The sequence below is a fragment of the Bubalus kerabau genome, chromosome 13 (assembly GCF_029407905.1).
Source record: "Bubalus kerabau isolate K-KA32 ecotype Philippines breed swamp buffalo chromosome 13, PCC_UOA_SB_1v2, whole genome shotgun sequence".
Lineage (NCBI taxonomy): Eukaryota > Metazoa > Chordata > Mammalia > Artiodactyla > Bovidae > Bubalus > Bubalus kerabau.
In genome coordinates, this window is record NC_073636.1 from 38,014,039 (window position 1) to 38,038,618 (window position 24,580).

The 24,580-nt window shown below is 43.0% G+C and overlaps 1 protein-coding gene across 2 annotated transcripts in view; it reads left to right on the forward strand.

Moving 5' to 3' along the window:
- The window catches only part of PCSK2 (proprotein convertase subtilisin/kexin type 2), a 241,550-nt gene that overhangs the window by 168,990 nt on the left and 47,980 nt on the right, over window positions 1-24,580 (forward strand). For both annotated transcript variants that reach the window (XM_055544038.1, XM_055544039.1), the window contains one exon: window positions 18,976-19,052. In XM_055544038.1, coding sequence (XP_055400013.1) covers window positions 18,976-19,052 — 77 coding nt within the window. The remainder of the gene's footprint in view (window positions 1-18,975; window positions 19,053-24,580) is intronic.

Genomic DNA, 24,580 nt, shown 5'->3' on the forward strand with positions numbered 1-24,580 from the left:
GAGGAACATGAGTCAAGGGTGTGTTGTCCTCAAAAGGACCAGAGCATTTTCTTTCCAAGTGACCAGTGTCCACAATTCAACTGCAGCAACCCCCGTGCACAGACTGTGTGATTAACATGGAGTGTGCTGTTCCACCCTTGTAGCAACTTCACAAAGGTATGTGCACAGACTCCGAACGAAGGCTGTGATCACTTTTCCATAGCTTATGAAATATGAAGTTGGATTCCCATCACAAATGCTGTCAGAGTTTTTTGGTTTCAAAACCAATTAAAATGATGAATAGCTGTGAAAGGAACCACAAGCACATTTAATCTTTCTCCAGAATGGTTGGGGATCTGTCCTTTTTTGGTGTGTGTCACATTTCACATCAACTGAGAATATAAACCTGGCCTCATTCAAAGGTAAGATTCAAACAACATCTTCATGAAAGGGAACAGATCTGCTTGGCCTTTTTCTCAGCCATAAACACTGAGATACTTGCAACGTGCCATGTCGCCCTTTCTGCTTATCTTTCAAGGTCACGGTGCTCTCTTTCCATCTCCTCCTCTTAGCAAGGTTACCCTAAAAAGAATCACCAAAGCAGAGATTAGCTGTTTTGAAGCAAAAAGAGACAAGCAAGAAGGTTGCTGACAAGCTTTTGAGTTTGATTTATTGTGGATTTGAAGCTGTGTAACAATGCAGAGTTCTTGCATCCCCACGCCTCATCTCTCTACCATTTCATGTGTCTGAGGTCTTAATGCTCCCACTCAGCTCCAAGGGCTTTGGGACAAACAAAGTGCTAAGTCTCATAATTTTTTTCCTTTACTTTTCATCATGAGAAAGAGCTGTTGATGCCATGTACTACAGAAAGGAGAGGATGAGTCTGAGTCAGAAGACTTAACTTTTAATACTAACTCAACCACTTCTAGCTGAAAACCTTGAGCAAATTACATGACCTCACTGAGACTCAGTTTTCTCAACTGTTGTGAGGCAACAACCAGGTCCCACTGTACAGCTCAGGGAACCATATTCAATACCATGATAAATCATAATGGAAAAGAATATGAAAGAGAATATATATATGTATAACTGAGTCACTCTGCTGTATAGCAGAAATTAACACAACATTGTAAATCTACCATTCTTCAACAAAAACTTATCAAAAAAGAAATAAACTTCCCAAGTGGCGCTAGTGGTAAAGAATCTGCTTGCCAATGCAGCAGATGCAAGAGACATGGGTTCAATCTCTGGATCAGGAAGATCCTCTGGAGGAAGGCATGACAACACACTCCAGTGTTTTTGCCTGGAGAATCCCATGAACAGAGGAGCTTGGTGGGTTACATTCCCCAGGGTCTCAAAGAGTCAGACACTACTGAGCACACACACACATGCACACACACACACACACACCCCCGAGGCTCGACTGAGTTCAATTTGTGTTGAATTATGCACTCCTTAATTTATACGTAAAACTGATGTGTGATGTTTAATAGCAGCAGACGCCTGTGTGATATAGTCATTATTCACAGAGCTATGCTTCTGACAGAAGGAAAAACATTGTGTAAGTGTGTTTAAGACAAAGTCTCCAATAAATAATATTTGGACAGAACAGCTCCTTCGAAGAGGTGACTCAGCTATCAGTGAACTCATCTCTGCTATTTTTAGGGCTGGAAAAGGAAAGGCTGGTGGTGCTGAAGCTGTGTAACCAGTCGCACAGGGCGGCTTCTCGAAAGTGGTGGCCTTGACCTCGGTGGCCTTTCACAGGGGAAGCGGAGTGGCAGCCATGAGCGTCTCGGCAGCTCCGTAGAGCCCGGTCTGAGGAGGAGAGGGAGACACAGATTGCCTTGTACCTCACCCCCGCGACAGTGCTGAGTTAGACCCTGGCGGCTACAGTATCTCCCAATTTCCTTTCCAAAACCGTGTCTCTGTCTGACTTTTAGGGTGGCTGTCACAAGCCCTCGACAACACACTCAGTCTTTGTGGAACTGAGCAAATGGGTTTGAACCGCCTTTAGCCGGACGCTGCCAGCCCTTCAACCTCCTACCCGGGAAGGTGGTGAGAGCAGGTGTGGGTGCTAAGTCGCTTCAGTCGTGTCCGACTCTATTCGACCCCATGGACTGTAGCCTGCCAGGCTCCTCTGTCCGTGGGATTTCCCAGGCAAGAATACTGGAGTGGGTTGCCATGCCCTCCTCCAGGGGATCTTCTCCATCCAGGGATCGAACCCTTGGCTCTTAGGTCTCCTACATTGGCAGGCAGTTTCTTTACCACTAGTTTCCCACCTGGGAAGCCATGAGAACAGCTACTTGAGCCCAACTGTTGGCTGCCTCTTTCTGTCCCAGAACCTAACCTTATCCTCTTAGGATATCATTACTGTTAAATTCAGCTGCCTTTCTCAAACCCATCAGAGAAAACCATCTTTTCATTACACCTGAAATTAGCCATTGCTTCTGCGGCTGCCTCTCCTGAAGTGTAAAGTCTCCCAGCATGGTCCAGAGCTGCTTTATCCACCTCGCTCAAGGTCACTTTCATCACTGTGGGGCACAGAGACCTCGGCAGTAAAGGCCATGGGGGAACCTGCCGGGCTGGCCTGCAGCTGGGAGGACTGGCCGGTGCTAGGGCCCTTGCCTGAGTGAAACCAGTTAGGAGCTCAGATGAGCTTCGAGCTGCATCCAAGCACAGATTTGGACTGTGAGGCCAAGCAAAGACAGAGCACAGACTCTCTGCACCCTTGTGGTTATCTATGTGTGCCCTCTTTTTACTAAATCCAAATTAGATCTTACAACACTGTTCGTGTTAGCTTGTTTATACCATGTGTTAGAATCCAGGAAACACACATCATTTCTTTTCAGAAACAGAGGCAGGGCATAGAGATAAGCATGCATTGTGATATAAACACATTTTTTAAAGTTTTTAACTCCTATTTGCTGTTCAGGCAGCTTAGCATTTAGTTTGTCTATAACTGGGTATGGTTTTTAAGTTTTGACAGGAACTGCATTTTAAGCAGCAGGAGGCAAATATAATTCAAAGGTTAATATTCATCAAAATTTATCTAACAGCAGGAGACCCTTCACTCTGAACTCATTCTTTCTTGCAAAATCAACCACCCCCCTCAAGAGCTCTCACCTATCAGAAGCACAAGAATCCAAATATATGATGCATCCCAGCCACACACTTTATCTTGTTTCTTTTGTTTTCTTTGGTTCATCAGGTCCTTCCTTCAGAACCAAAGGAATCCATAGCAACAACTCTGTTCTTAGAACTGATCTTCTCCATTGGAAGAACTTCAATCTAGTTGCCAAGAAGCTTCTGATGCTCCCAAATCCTACCCTTCAATCTCTGCTATTAGGGACTGAGACCTGTAACATTTTCCAATGTCCATTCTCTTTTGTTACAGCAAATTATATTGGGAAGGGCCATGAACTATACTTATCCATACTGAAGTCTGAATGGCTTATCAAACTCAGTTTCTTTCTGTTGTAGAATTTAGGCAGAAGAGGGAGGAAGGAAAGCAGGAGAAGATTCTAACAAGGAAATTATGGATATATTTATTAAGGGGGATGAATGGGCCAAAGGCGAACATGTCCCTATGCAAGTATTTTATAAACAAAAGAATCAAGGTGCACACATGAATTCCCCAAAGCTCCTGCTAAAATGCAGATTCAGATTGTGCCAGTCTGGGGTGCAGCCTGAAACCCTACAATTCTAACACATTCTCTGATGATATCAGTACTTCTGGTCCACAGATGGCACTTTACGCAGCAGGAAGGCAGGAAATAGAATGGTGAACAAGGTGTTAGCTCAGTGGTTCTCCATCTTGGCTTAACAGAATCACCTGACGAGTTTTAACATTTTTTTTTTTAACTACTGGTGCCCAAGCTCCACCCAACATCAATTAAATACAAATCTAGGGATCACTCAAGTATTTATATTCCTGAAGGCTCCCCAAGCTATTCTGTTGAGCAGCCTGAGTTGAGAACCACTGTTAGCTGGTAAGTTCACTGGACCCTCAGCTCATGGGGGCTAAAGGCAAGATACCCCAGTCAAGGACATCTTCCTCCCCCGTGGGAGCTTGCTATCACACAATGCCTGGCAAGCGGTTCAGTCAGTTCAGTTCAGTTCAGTTACTCAGTCGTGTCTAACTCTTTGCGACCCCAGGGACTGCAGCACACTAGGCCTCCCTGTCCATCACCAACTCCCGGAGTTGACTCAAACTCATGTCCATTGAGTCAGTGATGCCATCCAACCATCTCATCCTCTGTCGTCCCCTTCTCCTCCTGCCTTCAATCTTTCCCAGCATCAGGGTCTTTTGCAATGAGTCAGTTCTTCACATCAGGTGGCCAAAGTATTGGAGTTTCAGCTTTAGCTTCAGTCCTTCCAATGAATCTTTAGGACTGATCTCCTTTAGGATGGGACTGGTTGGATCTCCTTGCAGTCTAAGGAATTCTCAAGAGTCTTATCCAACACCACAATTCAAAAGCATCAATTCTTTGGTGCTCAGCTTTCTTTATAGTCCAACTCTCACATCCATACATGACTACTGCAAAAACCATAGCCTTGACTAGATGGACCTTTGTTGGCAAAGTATGTCTCTGCTTTTTAATATGCTGTCTAGGTTGGTCATAACTTTCCTTCCAAGGAGTAAGTGTCTTTTAATTTCATGGCTGCAGCCACCATCTGCAGTGATTTTGGAGCCCAAAAAAATAAAGTCTGACACTGTTTCCAATGTTTCTCCATCTATTTGCCGTGAAGTGACGGGACCGGAAGCCATGATCTTAGTTTTCTGAATGCTGAGCTTTAAGCCAACTTTTTCACTCTCCTCCTTCACTTTCATCAAGAGGCTCTTTAGTTCTTCTTCACTTTCTGCCATAAGGGTGGTGTCATCTGCATATCTGAGGTTATTGATATTTCTCCCGGCAATCTTGATTCTAGTTTGTGCTTCAACCAGCCCAGCGTTTCTCATGGTGTACTCTGCATATAAGTTAAATAAGCAGGGTGACAATATAAATAAGCAGGGTGGCAAGCAGTTGGTACTCAATAAGCATAAGTGTGTCCCATGAAAAAATAAATGCATGAATGACTGAAGACCTTTGAAGGCCAACAGTCTACAAAATGTCAAGGATTGAATTCTCATTGAAATGACAATTGACAAGGCTGAAATTTAAAGACAGGAAGTTTTTCCCATGGCTCCTTCAAATACCCCAAACAGATACTCAATTGTCCAGCCACTCCTAGGGATGACTCTGCTGACAACTGGAGAAGTCCAAGCCATAAATATCACCTTTGCTTTATTCCAGTGTTTCCTAACCATCCACCAGTCATAACACACTTTCACAATTTTTTGCTCTCAGTGCTATTATTTACCTAGCTTTCTTCCTTAAATTGACTCACTTTTTTCACAAATGGATGTATTTTAAAGAGAAACTATAAATCACTATTTCAAATATATAGAAAAACAACCAATATCCCTCGACATAAATAGAAGTATCTGTCAAAATAAATACAGTGAGAGCAACTCAAGAAGGATGTTGCTGCCTGCCAACGCTTGCCTCTGTCAGATAAGAAGACGGATTAGCCAGGAATAGGATGATATTAAAGACAAGGGCACTCTTTATGGAGACTTGTCGCTGGCGTGGTAAGAGGGATCGAAGGAGTGTTTTGCAAGAAGTCACAGTCAAATTCTGCAATGCCATGTTAGCGAAGCCACCATGCACAAGCATCTCAAAGAATACCGATATCAGCCAATGATATTCAAGTTGAGCCCAGAAATCCAAGGGCCACCAACTAGTGCTGAAGAGGCTCTGGGAGATAAAAGGAAGTATTTCCAAGATTTCAATTTCTGGGGAATCCAGACATCGATGTGATTTGTCTGTACATAGGGTGATGTTTGTTTTCCTACTTCTAAGAGGAACAATATAATCAACAGAAAAATTCAAAACAGGTTGGACCTTGCAGTCAAAATCAGGGGAATTAGCTTTCTCTTTGAAGGCACATTTGTTGGCTTAAGGCCTTGGAAAAGAAAAATTCACTAAATAAAATCATGCTGTTATCAAATGAATGGATCAGACAATGTAGCTCTCTAGTGAGGGGTGTCCCAGGGTGGGGGTTAAATTGTTATGTTCATACACTTGGATTTGGACAGGTTGGCCCATTGACATTTTAGGGAATAAACCCACTAAATGATTCATTTTTATCTGCGGGTTGTTTTTCTTTTAAACAACACGTGGAGAATGCGACATTATGATTCTAATGCAGAGGCAAGACAGAGAAGTTAGCAGGGAGGCCTCTGGGACCAGGCTGCCTGGTCTAAGTCCCTGCTCTGCGCCCTTTCCACCTGTGTGGCCTCAGGTGAAATACTCAACCCCTCCATGTCTCATGCAGTCTCCTTGCTCAGAGGATGTGATTGATAACAAGGGTACCATCACGTGAGGACATCACAGGATGAGTAAAGAATCTGAAAGATTCCTTTGCACAAAATAAGCACTCAACATGTGTTACCTTTTTCTTATTACCTTCGTATTGTTATTATCATGCCCCAAAATACACAGAACAATAGGTTATGCAATGAAATCTCTTCCACCCCTGTGCCTCCCTCTAGACACAAAATAGAATAAAAGAGCTTTTATCTATCTTTATTTATGCATTTATTATCAAGTATATTTTTCCTCTTCTGTGCTCATGGGGGCTCACCACACACTCTTTTCTACACATTGCCTTTTTCATTTAACATTATGGGAAGGAATAATACCTTGCAGGTCATTTCCCTTGTTCTTTGCTGGAACTGCAGTTTTGCATTGTGTGGCTGCACCGTCACTGATGTAGGTGATCCCTCATGTGGGACAGAAGCCATTTCTGGGTTTTCACTTTTACAATCATGCTGCCATGAACACACTTAAAAATTCGAATCTTTCATATACATACAAGTATGCTGTTAGGGTATATACATCCGGGGCTTTCCTGATAGCTCAGTTGGTAAAGAATCTGCCTGCAATGTGGGAGACCCCAGTTTGATTCCTGGGTTGGGAAGATCCGCTGGAGAAAGGATAGGCCACCCACTCCAGTATTCTGGCCTAGAGAGTTCCATGGACTGTACAGTCCATGGGGTCACAAAGAGTTGGACACTACTGAGCAACTTTCACTTCACTTCACTTCATACCGTTAGGATAGATTCTTTTTTTATTAATTAATTAATTTTAATTGGAGGCTAGTTACTTTACAATATTGTAATGGTTTTTGCCATACATTGACCTGAATCAGCCATGGGTATACATGTGTCCCCCATCCTGAACCCCCCTCCCACCTCCCTCCCCATCCCATCCCTCAGGGTCGTCCCAGTACACCAGCCCTGAGTACCCTGTATCATGCATCAAACCTGGACTGGCGATCTGTTTCACATATGGTCATAAACATGTTTCAGTGCTATTCTCTCAAACCATCCCACCCTCGCCTTCTCCCACAGAGTCCAAAAATCTGTTCTTTATCTCATGTCTCTTTCACTGTCTCACATATAGGGGCATCTTTCTAAATTAGGATAGATTCTTACAGGTGGGATTCCTGGATCAAAAAGTCTGTGCATCTTTTATTCTGATAGATATTGCCAATTTCTCTTCAAAAAGATTACACCCATTTGCATACCACCTATCGAGGTAGACAGTGTGTCTTTCTTCTCATATTCAGGAGTATTTTAAATGCATAAGATAAAATCCATAGGATAATCAAGGAAAAGCAATTATACTGAAACAGTTTTCAAAAGATTTAAAATACACTTTTGTGACGTGGTAATGTGTATCCTTCTTTATATATGTACTATATTAAAAAAAAAATCTAGTGCCAGATATGAGTGAGTAGAAAAGATATTTCAGCAAATCTACAACAGTTATAACCTGGTAGGAAAGTACATATTAGTGACAAACTTGCAGGTCCTGCTAGTAATATTGTGACTCGCAGTCTACACCCACAATTGAAGGAAAGACTAATTTTGATTTGGCAGCTGGTGAAAAAAAAAGATATAAATTTTTTCCAAACAAGTGTTGGACCCTGGGCAGAGTCAGCTCTTGGAGATTTATTCCAATGAGTGGCAGCTTCTCCTCTCCTTCTTCTCCTCAGGTCAGCCCCAGGAATTCTTGCTTTTAGGGAGCTATTAAAATTCATGTGTGGGAACTAGCCTCAATCTAGCCTGGGACAGGCTTCATAGACCTTCTAAAGCATTGAGAGGAGAGAAAGAAGGCATGAGCAGGCAGAGACACTGCTAAAGGACCATCCAGAGGTGCTGCCTTGAGTGTGTCTTAGAGATAGTAACAGACCCACTTCTGCCGTCAGTATATCTGCTCCCCTACCCTACAGAGTTTTGGAGCATGTTAAATAAAGTAAGAGAACTTAAAGTCCTTTGAAAAACGTAAAGGCACTCTATGAACTTAGGGTGGGGAAGGCAATGGCACCCTACTCCAGTACTCTTGCCTGGAAAATCCCATGGACGGAGGAGCCTGGTAGGCTGCAGTCCGTGGGGTCACTAAGAGTCGGACACAACTGAGCGACTTCACTTTCACTTTTCACTTTCATACATTGGAGAAGGACATGTCAACCCACTCCAGTGTTCTTGCCTGGAGAATCCCAGGGACGGGGGAGCCTAGTAGACTGCCGTCTGTGGGGTCGCACAGAGTCGGACACAACTGAAGCTACTTAGCAGCAGCAGCAGCATGAACTTAGGGTGCTATGTTAGCCATTAGGAATTAATATTATGATTATCTCTTCTTATCTTTAGTGCAGGCTTCCCTTGTAGCTCAGCTGGTAAAGAATATGCCTGCAATGCAGAAGACCGCAGTTCGATTTCTGGGTCAGGAAGATCCCCTGGAGAAGGGATAGGATATCCACTCCACCATTCTTGGGCTTTCCTGGTGGCTCAGATGGTAAAGAATCCTCCTGCAATGCAGGAGACCTGGGTTTGATCTCTGGGTTGGGAAGATTCCCTGGAGAAGGGCATGGCAACCGCCTCCAATATTCTTGCCTGGAGAATCCCCATGGACAGAGGGGATGACTAGACTGAACAACTGAACAGCTTAGACTGAACGACTAAGCACAGCACAGCATATTTTGTGGCCAGAACCTCCCTTACATCTGCCAATAGGAGTAACATTAGGGGGACTTCCCTGGTGATTCAGTGGTTAAGACTCCACACTCCTGACACAGGGGGCCCAGGTTCGAGCCCTGGTCGAGGAGCTAGGTCTTGCATGAACTAAGACACACCACAGCCAAATAAATAATTAAAAAAAAATTTTTAAGAGTGACATTAGGACCAAAGGATGGAACTGCACAGCTTTGGAAACTAAAAAGCACAATGGTTCAGACATGGCTTGGACCTACATTCCTCTTACCTGGAGCATAGTCCATGCCATGCTAATTCACTTCAGTTGTGTCCAACTCTTTGCGACCCCATGGACTGTGGCCCACCAGGCTCCTCTTTCCATGGGATTCTCCAGGCAAGAATACTGGAGTGAGTTGCCATCTCCTACTCCAGCGCATAGTCCAGTGAATAGGTCAACATGCTGCTGAAATCTCCTGGTGATAGTAGGAAGTGTCTAATCCATACAGAACATTCTGTCACTGGAAAAACACATGACTCTGGAAATCTTCAGAGTATAGAAGATTTCCAACAATTTTCTGACTATTCACCTTTTAAAAAATTTTTTTGAGTGCTAGAGAAATGTTAAATTTCATAAAGTTTTACTGCTAGACTTAAGATATACATAAATCTCTTTAATGTTGGTTTCAGTCAAAAGTGAGCTGAACATGATCGTTAAACCAGTGCATGTGGGAGAATGAATTGAGGAAAATTCAAATATGCACCATTGGAAAATTTCCAACGTGACCACATCAGGTGCAAGAAGGCGCAGAGCAAAATTCTCCAGACTCTAGTGGACTGGGCACTTTTCTGCTCAATTTCCATACAGATGAGCTTTGTTCTAGGACGATAAGGTTGCAGTTTGGGAGTCTATCTGGGAAGCTTGCTCCTGTCTCATTAGTCCCTAAGCACAGAGCAATTTCAGCTGATACTGTTACCAGCTCCTAGCTGGGTTATGTGGTTAAATGCCTTGAGAGAAAAGAGCAAGCCAGAATAAAGGGACAAATGCAACCCACGCTCTTGTTCTGAGTGCCTATTGCTGCGAAATTACACTGGCGACTAATCATATGCCATGATGTACCATTAGCACAAACTCTCACTGCGTGAGATATTATTTGAGTCTGGAATTACCTGACATCTCACAGGGACGCATTGTATCCCTGGTACAATTCCTCTGCGCTCTTGGCTTATACATGACTGTAACTAGACAGAAGTATTTCTTGCTGTGGCTCAAACACATTCTAGTCCTTACCTGCGTTCTTGTGAAATTGAAAAAAAAAAAAAGCTCCCCCTACCGGTGGGTGAGTTGCAAAACAGCACCTCCTTCTGGGGAACTTTGACTCTAGGGACCTTTGCCGGCAAGGTGATGTCTCTGCTTTTTAATACACTGTCTGGGTATGTCTTAGCTTTCCTTCCAAGGAGCAAGTATCTTTTAATTTCATAGCCAAAATCACTGTCCACAGTGATTTTGGAGCCCAAAAAATGAAATCTGTCACTGCTTCCACTTTTCTCCCTTCTATTTGCCATAAAGTGATGGGACCTGATGCCATGATCTTAATTTTTTGAATGCTGAGTTTTAAGCCAGCTTTTTCACTCTCCGCTTTCACCTTCATCAGCAGGCTCTTTAGTTCCTCTTCGCTTTCTGCCATTAGAAGAGTGTCATCTGCATATGTGAGTGTATTGATATTTCTCCCAGCAATCTTGGTTCCAGCTTGTGATTCATCCAGGCCAGCATTTTGCACGATGTACTCTGCATAGACGTTAAGTAAGCAGGGTGACAATATACAGCCTTGTCATACTTCTTTCCCTATTTGGAACCATTCCATTGTTCCAGATCCTGTTCTAACTATAGCTTCTTGATCCCCAGATAGATTTCTCAGGAGACAAGTAAGGTCGTCTGGTCCCATCTCTTAATTCTTCAGTTTATTGTGATCCACAAAGTCAAAGCCTTTAGCATAATCAATTAAGCAGAAGTAGATATTTTTCTGGAAATCTCTTGCTTTCTCCATGATCCATCAAATGTTGGCAATTTGATCCCTGGTTCCTCTGCCTCTTCGAAACCCAGTTAGTACATCTGGAAGTTCTCAGTTCACGTACAAGCTAGGGCTTGAAGGATTTTGAGCACAACCTTGCTAGCATGTGAAATGAATGCAATTGTGTAGTCATTGGAACATTCTTTGGCATTGCTCTTCTTTAGGATTGGAATGAAAATTGACCTTTTCCAGTTCTGTGGCCACTGCTGAGTTTTGCAAATTTGCTGGCATATTAAGTGTAGCACTTTAACAGCATCATCTTTTAGAATTTTAACTACTCACCTAGAATCCCATCACCTCCACTAGCTTTGCTCATAGTGATGCTTCCTAAGGCCCACTTGAATTCACACTCTAAGATGCTCAGCTCTAGGTGAGTGATCACACCATCATGGTTATCCAGGTCATTAAGACCTTTTTTGTATGGTTCTTCTGTGTATTCATGCCACCTCTTCTTAATCTCTTGTGCTTCTGTTAGGTCCTTACCATTTCTGTCCTTTATTTTGCCCATACTTGCATGAAATATTCCCTTGTTATCTCCAATTTTCCTGAAGAGATCTCTAGTCTTTCCCATTCTATTGTTTTCCTCTATTTCTTTGTGTTGTTCATTTTAAAAGGCCTTCTTATCTCTCCTTGCTATTTTCTGGAACTCTGCATTCATTTGGGTCTATCTTTCCCTCTCTCTCTTGCCTTTTGCTTTTCTTCTTTTCTTGGCCATTTGTAAGGCCTCCTCGGACAACACCTTGCCTTGCATTTCTTTTTCTTGGGGCTGGTTTTGGTCACCATCTCCTGCACAGTTTTATGAACCTCTGTCCATAGTTCTTCAGGCACATTATCTATCAGATATCATCCCTTGAATCTACTTTTCACCCCTACTGTATAATCATAAGGGATTTGGTTAAGGTCATACCTGAATGGCCTAGTGGTTTTCTCTACTTTCTTCAGTTTAAGCCTGAATTTTGCAATAAGCAGCTGATGATCTGAGCCACAGTCAGCTCCAGGTCTTGTTTTTGCTGACTGTATAGAGCCTATCTTTGGCTGCAAATAACATAACCAATCTGATTTCAGTATTAACCATTTGGTGATGTCCATGTGTAGAGTCATGTCTTGAGGTGTTGGAAAAGCATGTTTGCTATGGCCAGGATGTTCTCTTGACAAAACTCTGTTATCCTTTGCCATGTTTCATTTTGTACTCCAAGGCCAAACTTGCCTGTTCTTCTGAGTATCTCTCAACTTCCTACTTTTATATCCCAATTTCCTGTGATGAAAGGACTCTTTTTTTAGGATATTATTTTTGTGTTAGTTCTAAAAGATGTCGTAGGCTTTCATGGTCAGCTTGGTCAGCTTCAGCTTCTTTGGCATCAGTGGTTGGGTCATAGACCCAGAATACTGTGATGTTGAGATGGTTTGCCTTGGAAATGAATCAAAATCATTCTGTCATTTTTGAGGTTGCATCCAAGGACTGCATTTTGAACTCTTTTGTTGACTATAAGAGTTAGTCCATTTCTTCTATGAGATTCTTGTCTGTGTAGTAGATGTAATGGTCATCTGAATTAAATTTACCCATTCCCATCCATTTTAGTTCACTAATTCCTAAGATGTCAGTGTTCAATCTTGCCATCTCCTGCTTGACCACATCCAATTTATCTTGATTCATGGACCTAACAATCCAAGTTCTATACAACATTGTTCTTTACAGCATTGGACTTTACTTTCATTGCCAGACACATCCACAACTGGGCATCATTTCCTCTTCAGCCAAGCTGCTTCATTCTTTCTGGAGCTATTAGTAATTTCTCTCCACTCTTCACCAGTAGCATATTGGGCACCTTCCAACCTGGGGGCTCATCTTCCAGTGTCATACCTTTTTGCCTTTTCATACTGTTCATGAGGTTCTCCTGGCAAGAATACTGGAGTGGATTGCCATTTCCTCCTCCAGTGGACCACAATTTGTCAGAATGGTCCTATGTCCATCTGTCTTGGGTGGCCCTGCACAGCATGGTTCATAGCTTCATTGAATTACACAAGCCCCTTCTCCATGACAAGACTGTGATTCATGCAGGCAAATTCTTTCTGTAAAAGATAGTAAATATTTTAAGATTTGTAGGCTTCTGTCACAACTACTTAAATCTGCTGTTACAGTGTGAAAACAGCCATATGCAACCCATAAGCAAATGAACATAATTATGTTTCAATAAAACTTTATTTAGAAAAACAAGTGGTGGGCTGAATGTGGCTCAGGAGTCATATTTTGTGACTTTTGACATAGATGCTAAAAGAAGCTAAAACAGATGATAAAAGCAGAAGTGTGAGGTCATCCATAGGGTGCTTCCTGGCTCATATCCCTTCCTTCCTCCCTTTTACCCTCATAGCAATAAACAGTTACCATTTTGTCATATGCATTTTAAAGATGAGGAAAATTTCAGTTTCCAGAAACTATGAATATTGCCATGACCAAATAGCCTGGTTCAAAACCAAACCTGTCTGATTTAATGCCTCTTTTCCTTCCCCTACTCCAAGCTGACACCTGCAGACACATCCACTTGTACAACCCAACAAGGAAAATCCAATGGTCCCAGAGCAGGTAGAGTCCAGAATGGGAGGTCAGGGTGGCCGTGCCAGAACTGAGTTCAGTCTCAAAGGTCTCAGAAGCTTCTCTGAAAATGTTAAAGCAATTCAGACATGGTTGCTACCAGGCCCACCACCAGCTTCCATGGTGAGACCAGCCCAAGCATCAGACATGCCTTTAACGGCAGTACCTCAGATATAATGGGGTCAGAAGATTTTGTGAAACTTGGAAGTCCTTTGTCCTTACTAAGCCAAGAGGGCAGGCAAACCAATCTTATGCAAAATGCACAGTGTAAACAGGCAAACCTGTAATTATTAAATTTCTTTTCTGAGAGCTAATCTAATATTTTTTGTGCTCCAAACTCACTGCAGATGGTGACTGCAACCATGAAAATTAAAAGACACTTGCTCCTTGGAAAAAAAGCTATGACAAACCTAGACAACATATTAAAAAGCAGAAACATTACTTTACTTACAAAGGTCCATATAGTGAAAGCTGTGATTTTTCCAGTAGTCATGTATAGATGTGAAAGTTGGACCATAAAGAAGGCTGAGTGCCAAATAATTGATGCTTTTGAATTATGGTGTTCAAGACTCTTAAGAGTCCCTGCCTTGGACTGCAAGGAGGTCAAACCAGTCAATCCTAAAGGAAATCAGTCCTGAATATTCATTGGAAGGACTGATGCTGAAGCTGAAACTCCAATACTTTGGCCACCTGATGCGAAGAACTGACTGACTCATTGGGAAAGACCCTGGTGCTGGAAAAAGATAGAAGGTAGGAGGAGAAGGGGACAGCAGAGGACGAGATAGTTGAATGGCATCATCAACTGGATGGACAAGAGTTTGAGCAAGCTCCGGGAGATGGTGAAGGGCAGGGAAGCCTGGTGTGCTGCATGAAGTCCATGGGGTCACAAAGAGTCAGACATGACTGAGTGACTGAACAGCAACAATCTATTATTGGGGCTATCCAGGTGGTGCAAGTGGTAAAGAAGCCACCTGCCAATGCAGGAGATGTAAGAGGTGAGGGTTAGATCCCTGGGTTGGGAAAATCCCATAGAGTAGGAAATGGCAACCCACTCCAGTATCTTGCCTGGAAAATTCCCTTGGACAGAGGAGCCTGGTGGGCTACAGTCCATCGGGTCGTGAAGGGTCAGACATAACAAGCATCTGAACAATCTAGCATTGTTTTCTGACTATGCATTCAAGTATTCAGAAACTAAGACTTAGATAACTAATTACTGGATGTATTTTTTCCCCTGCACTCAACTCTTAAAGAATAAATGAGCCATTATCAGAAGTTTCTTCCAGAAATAACTTGCAGAGATGCCCTGAGGTCATTTTGGATTCAACCCAGTCTTCCAACTTTCTCCACCATGTTACTCTTAATGGTGACTGTGAATCAGCCTGAGCCTGAATCATCAATGATTAAATTATGTTCACTAAACAGCTAGTATTTTCTAAAGGAAAATAGACTAATGTATTTTTGGACAATGTTACAGAATTCAAACCAAAACAAACTTCTGGCTTAGCCTTGAATTCCCAAGTATTAAATCTACAGAGACTCTACTTCCTCCCAAACATCCATGTTAATGGATATTTTAGAAAATTCCAGTATAATCCAAGGCCAGTTTAATTTATTCCTATACACAGACAATTTTATGGATGACAACACTGTAGTTCAGATCAATAAATGATTCAGTTTGGGCTATAAAATTATAAACAGAACTCTTGCAAAAAGTTGCTCAGCCTTTCTTGCTATAAACCATTTGACTTTTAGCCAGAAAATACATGACCAAACAAAAACAACTGTTTGCCTTCCTTAATACGCAGTCTCAGCATAGACTATTACACAAGGAATTAGCATTAGTCATCAAATTAATTGTAAAGACAACAAATTAAAGTTCCTATATCTTTGTCCATTTCAACCTTCAGAGGTGAAGCTGACCTCAGATAATACATGGTCTTTCTTCTTGCTATAAAAGTGGTCTCAGAGTCTGTGGCTTCTCAGAATCAAACTCTGTTGTCAGAATTCTCCAGTTCCTCCCTCTGCCCCAAACTCACCTCATGGCAAGCCATTTCCTCCAGAACCAAGACTTAGAGCCAAAGACCTCAGCCCAGACCTCGGGAGACAATTGTGAGTGAGAAACCTGGAGAAATGGGTCAGCTGCTTAGGCAGCAAACACAAAAGTGCAGAAAATCCTGACTTTATTTTTCCTCTAGTGGAAGTTAATTTCTATCCAACAAGCTATTCTACCGATGGTAGAAATTTGACATTGTCCTGCTCAAGTTGTGCCCCCACCCTCCTGCCTCCACCCTCAAGCTTCAAAGGACTAGCACAGAATCAAGAAGAGGGGGTGGGGTCCTAGAGCTCATGTCTCATCACCCCTCACCTTGGAACCATCAGCTGCAGCCCCAACCCCACGGGCATCAGTCATCCCTTCTCATATATTCTCTCTGAACCCTGGATCCTCACTGTCCTGACCCCTGGACTTCCTGGGGCAGCCTGTTCTCTCATCGTGTTCTCACTAATCTCAGCCTCCCAAGATTATTCCACTGCTTCCTGCTCTGCACTGTGTATCACAGAGCACAGAGGGGGGCCACCCCAAGTCCCTCAACTAAGACACCCCATAGAGCTGCTTCTGGTCCTCGGCTACTGTCCTAGGATGAGTCCCAGACCTCTCTGAGGTTCAACATTCCAATGCATCCCCTTCCCACTCCAGGAACCCAGCTCAGAAGAGAGAGGTAGCACTCAGGATCCCCTCTGAGGGCCTCAGGAGGGCTAGTCCATGAATTTTCCATTCAGCTCACCTTAGGCTGGGGCCTTTTAATCTCTTTTACATAGGAAAAAACCAAGCTTAGCAAATAATCTTCCAAATCAACTGTTTAAAGTTTCAACCTCAGCTTTGAAACCCAAAAGATAAACTATTACCTTGTATTCCTCTTGATATTCCCACTCCACCAACCTTAGCTAAGAATGCTCTTGACTCAAAAATTCAGGGAAGTTTAGAGGTAACCAAACATACTTAGGGAAGAGGAAGAAGTTACTTTTAAGATAGTATCCCTTGAAAGAACTGACTCTAATTAGCTCAAGAAAAGTCAAGGAAAAGAAAAAAAAATATGCCAAATCTGAGGGGGTCTCCCAAAGATGGGATTATATTAACAGTGAATGCAGGTGATTTGGGTATCTGCCAATAATTATGGCCAGTGGAGACAGGAAGTTATCCTCTCTAAAGCTAGGAACTGAAGGAAGACCTAGATTCTAGAACACAGATAGCCATGTTCAGTGTCCAATATACAATGACTGGTCCAAATTTTGAATGGAATGAGGAATTGTTTTTCAATGAATATGATGTTTCCTTTACACAAAAGAATAAATTCTAGACCTCTGTCATGTAACAGTCAACAATACAGTATTATATACTATCAAATATGTTCAGAGGATAGATTTCATGGTAAATGTTCTTACCAAAAAAAAGAACACAAGGACATTTTTGGAGGTAATGGGTAGGTTGAGTACTTAGGTTGTGGTGATGGTGTCGTGAGTATATACACATGTCCAAACTCAGCAAGATGTACACGTTAAATGTATGGGATATTTTGTGTATCAGTTATACCTCAATAAAGCTAAAAACTTTTAAATGAAAAAATTTTAAACAAATTTCAAGGTGACTTCTGCCCCAAGCACATTTATTTTAATACATTAGTATTACAATTCAGGTCGTTCCAGCTACTGATGGTCCTTTGCCTTCCAACAAATGGAAACCCAGACTCATGGAACTGGTCAATTTGCTCTTAAAAACATCATGCAAACATCATGTAACACTATTACAAACTATAGTGTTTTGTCTCATAAAAGGGCACAACTCCTGAAAATGTCTCAGGGAGGCTTGGAATCGAGACATTTCCAAGCTGGAATACGCACCTAACCCAGTGATTCCGAGCCAAGTGGATACTGTGGACCAGGAAACCATCTGGGATCTTGGTTGCAGACCTCAAAAACAAAGGAGGGAGGGTGGGATGAGAAGAGAGGAGCTTCATGGAACTCCGCATCCCTGGGCAACCCACAAGGCAGAAAGGAGAAAGGACGGGATTAGCCACCCGATGGTAGGGGACCATCTCCCATTATGGACCAAAATAAAAGACTGAGATGGAAAAAATTAAAACATGAAATCACTTAGAGACAAATAAAGTGAGTACATAATTGATTTCTGAGGGGCAAGACTCTTAGTGGGAAAAATGGAGGTGCTGGACTGCATAGAATTTAAACTCCTCATTGTAACCTGTAGGGTTAAGAGGACCCTTGTTTGCAATCCTGTATTTACTTGTTGGATTGATATCTGTCCCCCCTCATTAGGCTGTAAGTTACATGCGGGCAGGGATATCACCACTGTATTCCCATCCTTGGAAAAGTCCTTGGTATATGAAAGTGAAAAGTGAAAGCGGCTCAGTCGTGTCCAACTCTTTGCCACCCCGTGGACTGTCCATGGAATTCTCTAGGCCAGAACACTGGAGTGGGTAGTCATTTCCTTCTCCAGGGAATCTTCCCAGCCCAGGGATCGAACCCAGGTCTCCTGCATTGCAGGTGGATTCTTTACTGTGTGAGCCACCAGGCAAGTCCAAGAATACTGGAGTGGGTAGCCTATCCCTCCTCCAGCGGATCTTCCAGACCCAGGAATCAAACCGGGGTCTCCTGCCTTGCAGGTTACCAGCTGAGCTACCAGGGAACCCCTGGTATATATTAGACTCAATGATATTTGTTGAGTAAATAAATGAGGTTGATATTGTGGCCAGTGTTTGGGTCTTGGGTTTAACACTCGTAATTGTAAAGGAGACAAGCCTCTGTCGGCCCAAAGCTGGGAGCTGGGAATGAGTTCTACATAAAGCAAGAGTCTTCCTCACTTGTGACATGAGAACTAGAACCTTCTGGCCATCAGTCCAGGGAAGCTTAATGTGAGTCTTGGCTCCAAGTGAGCCCCACTGACCCACAGTGGTCCCTCAACTTAAAATGGAGATGGTCCTGGGTAGCACAGAACCCAAATTTGCTAACACTTTGAGAACCTGGAACAGGATGGGGTGAGGGAGCTTGGAAAAGAGGATATCAGGAGAGGATGGAAACCTCCATGGACACACACCTGCTCCATCACTCTTCAAGGGTTGGTCCAGAAAGCAGGTTGACATAGCCCTGGGTGAGAGACCGTCCACATGAGACAGTTGTGTCTCTTAGCATCTTCTCATGCCCGTGCTCTGGATTTATGACCTGGTGATGCACCTTGTGTTTTGCAGAATGCTGAGGCGAGCTACGACTTCAGCAGCAATGATCCCTATCCATACCCTAGATACACAGACGACTGGTTTAACAGGTAAACTGGGCCTCTGGGGATGTCTGGGACATCAGGAGTGGGGTTTTAGTTCACTCTGTTCTGTTTTAAGGCTTGAATATCACCAGAAGAATAATCTCAGTGCCTCACAAAATTATACTGTGACTTTTTCCTTTATTGTGGCTATATTTTTTAAATTCTCTAATTTTTTTTTAATATGACAACATTCTTCTGGAATTTTCTTTCAACCATATTGTTCAGTTGAATAGGAATTACTTGCCACCTTATTAAAGATAAAATAGGAGTAATAAGAAATCCTTTCTCAACTCACCACAAGGTGAATGTAAACATATGAGTTTCACTTATCTCTTGCAACTGTTGCAGAGAACATTTTTGCCCTTCGGGTCTGTGTCTATATGTTTTTGAAAAGTGTTTTCGCCGTAACCTTGTACCAGCTCATGCAGTCCCTTTTGACAAAACAGTACATGTAATTGGCATAGGTTTGAAGTATTTTTTACTAAGGCATAATTAGTGTCAGGTATACAACATAACGGGGCTTCCCTGCTGGCTCAGTGGTAAAGAATCTGCCTGCAATGCAGGAAACCCATGTTCTGTCCCTGAGTCGGGAAGCTCCTCTGGAGGAGGAAGTGGCAACTCACTCCAGTATTCTTGCCGGGACAATCTCACGGACAGAGGTGTGGCAGGCTACAGTCCGTGAGGTCGCAAAGAATCGGACACGCCTGAGTGCACATGCATAGGACATAATGATCCCATATTTGTATATACTGCAAAATGATCACCACAATAAGTTCATTAACATCTGACACCACCCATAGTCACATAAAAAATTTTTTTTCTTGTGATGAAGATTTACTGTCTTAGCAGTTTTCAAATACACAATATAGTATTATTAATTTAGGTCTGATATACTGCTTGATATACTATTATGCAACACTACCCAATGGTAGTGTGACTTTTCTTCAACCTATTTTGCTACTAAACATGAAAATACAGCCTCTTTCTTCTCCAAGTAAAACTCATGCCTAATTTCTCACATGTAAGAAATATCAAGAAATTGAGACAAGTGGCTTGTCAATCAATATCGATTAAGTTTGAAACCTAATACTTCCCCATTATTGATGTTTTCGAGTGAACTTGATAGAACATATGAACTTCAATTAGTGACTGAAGCTCACTTTAATCACTTCTACTTCTTTATTCACTTTACTCATCTCTTCTACTTCTCGTGACAAACTTATGGTAATTGAAATAAACGCTGTCCTCCTCAGTTTAGTGATAAGGAAACAGGCTCAGAAAGATTGCCTGACTTACCTGGTCAAACAACCAGTAAATATCAAAGCCAACACTGGAACCCAAGCTCTGTGTTTCTAAGTCCAAGTTGTACCATTATTTTATAAGCATCGTTTTTATTATAAAAGACAGAGTGTATTATAAAAGACCAAAGAATGGCCAGGGACAGGTCCCGAGTGGACCAGGTAGATTAGACTGTGTTCCTACAATTATTGAATTGACCAGAGACTGTCTGGGGCATAGACAAAGCACACAGGGCTTGATCATTACAGAAAAGGCAGAAAAGAGTAAAGGGGGAAACATAATTCCAATTTGTAGCATTTTAAAAAGATCATTGCTAATATGCAAGACCATAGTCCCCAACTCTCCATTAACCTTCAGTTCAGTTCAGTCACTCAGTCATGTCCGACTCTTTGCGACCCCATGAATCACAGCACACCAGGCCTCCCTGTCCATCACCAGCTCCCGGAGTTCACCCAAACTCATGTCCATCGAGTCGGTGATGCTGTCCAGCCATCTCATCCTCTATCATCCCCTTCTCCTCCTGCCTCCAATCCCTCCCAGCATCAGAGTCTTTTCCAAAGAGTCAACTCTTCGCATGAGGTGGCCTAAGTACTGGAGTTTCAGCTTTAGCATCAGTCCTTCCAATGAACACCCAGGATTGATCTCCTTACTTGCAGTTTAAAGTCATCATGCAGGATTTGTAAGTGTGTGTTTAGGATTGGTAAAAGTGTATGAGCTTGAAAGTGTTAGTCACTCAATCATGTCTGACTCTTAGTGACCCCGTAGACTATAGCCCACCAGGCTCCTCAGTCCATGGGACTCTCTAGGCAAGAATACTGGAGTGAGTAGCCATGCCCTTCTCCAAGGGATCTTCCTGACCCAGGGATCAATGGGACCCAGGAATTGAAACCAGGTCTCCACATTGCAGGGAGATTCTTTACCATCTGAACTACTAGGGAAGATATATTAAAAAGGTTGCAGAACTTTTGATTTGTAGTGTCTCTTACTCCCTGGGACTTACAACCCTAGATCCTTGCTAATAAACCACTTTCAGACACAAGGATGTGAAGTCATCAAATCGAAGTCACTAAACCATGGACAAGACATTATTATAAATGGTGCCTGGAACCTTGCTTTGAGAAGGACCATGAGCGTGGGCCTGGTTTCTGCACTGTCAGTCACCAGCTGTCCACAAGCCGTCAGAAAAGGCAGTAGCTATATAGGACAGGGAATTCTGCTCAATGTTATGTGGCAGCTTGGACAGGAGGGGAGTCTAAGGGAGAATGGATACATGTATGAAAGTGGCTAACTCACTCTACTGTGCACCTGAAACTATCATAACGTTGTTAATGGGCCCTGCTGCTGCTGTTGCCAAATCACATCAGTCGTGTCCGACTCTGTGCGACCCCACAGACGGCAGCCCGCCAGGCTCCCGTCCCTGGGATTCTCCAGGCAAGAACACTGGAGTGGGTTCCCATTTCCTTCTCCAATGCATGAAAGTGAAAAGTGAAAGTGAAGTCGCTCAGTCGTGTCTGACTCTTCATGACCCCATGGACTGCAGCCCACCAGGCTCTTCCGTCCATGGGATTTTCCAGGCAAGAGTACTGGACTGGGGTGCCATTGCCTTCTCTGGGGTTAATGGGCTATACTCCAGTATAAAATAAAAAGTTTAAAAAAAAAAAAAAAGAGCAGTAGCATTACATGTGCCAGCTAATTGCCTCCCCTTCTACAGCTGTTGCTGCTGCTGCTAAGTCACTTCAGTAATATCCAACTCTGTGCAACCCCATAGATGGCAGCCCAACAGGCTTCCCCATCCCTGGGATTCTCCAGGCAAGAACACTGGAGTGGCGTGCCATTTCCTTCTCCAATGCATGAGAGTGAAAAGTGAAAATGAAGTCTCTCAGTCGTGTTTGACTGTTAGCGACCCCGTGGACTGCAGCCTACCAGGCTCCTCCATCCATGGGACTTTCCAGGCATACCAGAGTGGGTTGCCATTGCTTTCTCCCCCTCTACAGCTAGGAGATACTAAATTCATCTCTGATGGATTGATCCAAGCACAAAAATATAAACAACAGAATGGTTCCCCCTCCACTCATTTTCTGAACCTGAACACAACCCCCCTACAAGTACGTCTTCCCATGTAATGAGCTATAAGAATATTCTTTAAACAAAAACAAAAGCAAAGTGGAGGTGTCCTCTATCTTAAATAATTTCATTTGCAAACTTGTTCTTGAAAGTTCAATTTTAAATGGGCTAAAGTCCTTCAGGACTAATGAGTTCTTAGGGTAATGAAATTCTTCATTGCCAGCAGTGAAATCCCCAAGTGTCCAATTGCCTCAGACACAGTCATCATGAGTCAGGCAAGGATGATCCTTGCCTCCTAAGGCGCCAATGACTCAAGACACAGTGGCTACTCTGACTGGTAAATGAGATTTTTCTCAATTATCAAGTGATTTTCAAAGATCCTCATCCATCATGGCTTGTTATTACAAAGCCTGGATGGCACCACAGATCAGATCATGGTCTTTGTTTACTGGTTTACAAAACCAGTTTTAAAAAAATTAATTAAAAATAAATAAATAAAAACTACTATTGCAAGTGATTGTGGGAGGAAGGCAGGTCAAAGTTCAGGCCCATAGCACTGGGAGGTTCTGTGGTCCAAACAGTAGGGTGCTGGAATCCTGGAGGTGCTTCCTACTTGGCACAAGGAGAATATATCATCCTTCCCAGGAGTATAGGATAAGTTCATTAAAAAGTCACCCTTGGGAGAAATGTTATGCCTAGTATTTCCTTCAGTATAGCTAGGGGCCTGGGGAAGAGGAAAACAGAGTAAGGGGGATTGGAGAAAATAAAACTAGCCGTGAGTTAATAATCATAGAAGCTGGATGATGGTATTTACAAGAGATTTCACTCTAGTTTTGTGTATTCTGATGTTTTCTATAGCAAGAAGTAGATAACCCTGTGTATGAGACAGCAAAAGAGACACTGATGTATAGAACAGTCTTATGGACTCTGTGAGAGAGGGAGAGGGTGGGAAGATTTGGGAGAATGGCATTGAAACATGTAAAATATCATGTATGAAACAAGTTGCCAGTCCAGGTTCGATGCACGATACTGGATGCTTGGGGCTGGTGCACTGGGACGACCCAGAGGGATGGAATGGGGAGGGAGGAGGGAGGAGGGTTCAGGATGGGGAACACATGTATACCTATGGCGGATTCATTTTGATATTTGGCAAAACTAATACAGTTATGTAAAGTTTAAAAATAAAATTAAATTTAAAAAATAAATAAATAAAGGCAAAGGGCCCAGGGACTTCCCTGGTGGTCCAGTGGCTAAGACTCTGCACTCCTAATGCAGGGGGCCCAGGGTTCGCCCTGGTGAGGGAACCAGATCCCACGTGCTGCTACTAAGACTCAGCACAGCCAAATAAATTAAAAACATTAAAAATAGTAATAGAGTTTTAAAATTAAGTCATAGGGCATAAAAAGAGATAAAGAGAACTGGGGCTTTAGTGTGGTGCTCATGAAGCTATTAGTTTCGGTGGATAAGCTTCTGAGGAGCCTGCAATGTCCCGTGAGGAGGCCACAGAAGCCTGAATCACTGAGTGCTAAGTATACCCAAGGTTGAAACGATACAAGGAACCATAATGCCTGTTAAGCAGTTACTTGGGCTTCCCTGGTGGCTCAGATGGTAAAGAATCTGCCTGAAATTCAGGAGACCTGGGTTCAATCCCTGGTTTGGGAAGATCCCCTGGAAGAGGGCATGGCAACCCACTCCAGTATTCTTGTCTGGAGAATCCCATGGACAGAGGAGCCTGGTGGGCTACAGTCCTTGGGCCTGCATAGAGTGAGACACGACTGAATGACTAACACCCACACGTGTTTAAGGCAATGTCTTGGTGTTTTGTGTGCACTAATTCTCAAGCTAACCTCCTGAAATAAGTGTGGACATTATAACCCCCATTTTGGAAACTGAAGCACAGCAAGATTAAGTCATGTGTGCAAGGTCACACAATTGATGAGTGGTGGAGACAGGACTTGCCACCAGTGAGGGGGGTGGTTACAAGCACTGCCTTGTAGTAAAGGAGAGTGTGGAGAAATGCAAAACTCTTGTCATCTCTGCCTGGGGAAATGGGGACAGGCCTCCTTGAAGAGGTGGCTTTTGGTCCTGGATCTAAACGAAGGTACTAGGCAGACTTTGGAGAAGGGGTGAGTGTATTCTGGGGTGAATAGGGTATTAATAGAAATTAGGCA